The 1,738-nt window shown below is 38.0% G+C and overlaps 1 protein-coding gene across 1 annotated transcript; it reads right to left on the bottom strand.

Moving 5' to 3' along the window:
- Positions 1–234: 234 nt before the first annotated feature.
- LOC129684123 (vomeronasal type-1 receptor 4-like) lies at positions 235–1,134 on the bottom strand. Its single transcript, XM_055617197.1, has one exon. The coding sequence runs from the start codon at positions 1,132–1,134 to the stop codon at positions 235–237; it is 900 nt and encodes a 299-aa protein (XP_055473172.1).
- Between the last annotated feature and the right edge of the window lie 604 nt (positions 1,135–1,738).

Below are 1,738 nucleotides of genomic sequence, written 5' to 3'. Positions count from 1 at the left end.
TCATAGTAATCATTACCACCTATATATCCCAATATATAAATTTATCTAGTACTAAAATGTCCTAAATTGAAACAATTGAATGTAACTGTATTCATTACTATATTTCAAAGGGTGTTGGGAGATATTTTAAATATACTATGGATCTGATAAGAACAGGTTATGCTGAATATAAACAGTGTGTACAAATGGATATCAGATGACTGACTACATTAGAATAAATGGCTCTTGATATATTCAAGTACTGCAGAGCTGAAAAACCCTAGTATAGTGTCTGATGAGCAGAAAGGGACAGAGTGCTGGGTAGCACGCATTCATGGCCACATTGGCATTGACCAGCCATGTATGTGTTACATCCTGAAAGGGAAAATACAAAATTAAGATCACAGAGCTTCCATAAAGGACCACAAAGCTGATCATTAGTGTAAGAATACTTTGTGTGGCTTTGGTCTCAGAGAATGACTTAGTAGACAGGGATCTGTGGATATGTTGGACCCTCTGCTTATGCTTGAACAAGATCAACACCATGGAGCCGCTGGCTCCTATCATAAGTCCCAAATACACGACATCATTGAAGACCAATAGGATCAGATATATAATGTAAAATTTGGAAAGTTTGGAAATGTTTACTACAAAACAGTACACAAATTGTCTAAATTCAGTAAGATTTCCTTTATTTCTTATGTCAGTCACTGTCATAATAATGAAGCTATTTACAAGTAGGTACAGGACCCAGCAGAGGCCCAGGGAAGGACCAATAATCCTAGGGGCTTTAAACTTGAGCTGTGCCAAGCTGGAATTACTGGGGCTGATAGTGATGGCCTGAAAGACACTCAAAAGGCATGTGGAACCAAGGGATGCTCCCCTGGCAACTCTATGAAAATAAAACATAAGTTTACATGAAATGTCATCTGGAAAATACCTCTGACCAAAAGCAGCCATTGTTTGAGGAATTCCTTTGCAGAGAACCACAATGTTGGCCAGGGTCAGATGTTTGACAATCATGTCCATGGGCTTCATCCTGACGCCAGTGAAGTCAGCAAAAATAAAACAACAAAGTAAGGCCAAGTTTCCCAGCATTCCTAGGGCAGTCTGGGACAGGAAGAAGATCCCCACAGCCAGGTTTCTGGATGACATTCTCTCACTGTACTTGTAATGTCACTCATTATCAACTCCTGAGAAATCATGATGTGTATGTAGGGCTACTGTCTTTTTTGTACATAAAATTCATGCTAAGCAATGACCACTCAGATATAATAATATTTTATAGCAGATCTTACATCAATTTATATCCATTCAGAGGTAAAAAATATGTTTAAGAGTTTTAAATTTGTTAACTATGTGTATCTCTGTGTTATTCTATGGAAACATTCACTTCAGTGCATGTTCCTTTTGAGTCATAGGTGTTACAGTGAGTGTTACAGATGTGTGTGCTGGGAACCAATCTTCAATCCTCTGTAAGGGCAATGTGCCTTCTTATCCCAGAGAACCTTCTCCAGAGCTCCCAAGATTTGTTTTTGAACAAAAACTTTTCTAAAGCTCCAAGTATTGTTGCAGTCACAGTACTGTGGCTAAAAACAAACTTAGCATCCTCTCTGTTGTTCAGCTTCTTTAGGACTATAGATTTTAGTGTGTTCATCCCATATTTTATGGCTAATATCCACTTATAATTAAGTATATACCATATGTGTCTTTCTACTTCTGGGTTACCTCATTCAGGATGATCATTTCTAGATCCCAC

Source organism: Psammomys obesus, unplaced genomic scaffold (genome assembly GCF_907164565.1).
Source record: "Psammomys obesus unplaced genomic scaffold, mPsaObe1.curated_primary_1811, whole genome shotgun sequence".
Classification (NCBI taxonomy): Eukaryota; Metazoa; Chordata; class Mammalia; order Rodentia; family Muridae; genus Psammomys; species Psammomys obesus.
The sequence above is the reverse complement of the archived record's forward strand: the minus strand, read 5'-3'. Positions and strand labels throughout refer to the sequence as shown.

Coding starts and splice junctions, on each gene's coding strand:
- LOC129684123 (XM_055617197.1), bottom strand. CDS start 1,134: ATGTCATCCAGAAACCTGGCTGTGGGGATCTTCTTCCTGTCCCAGACT.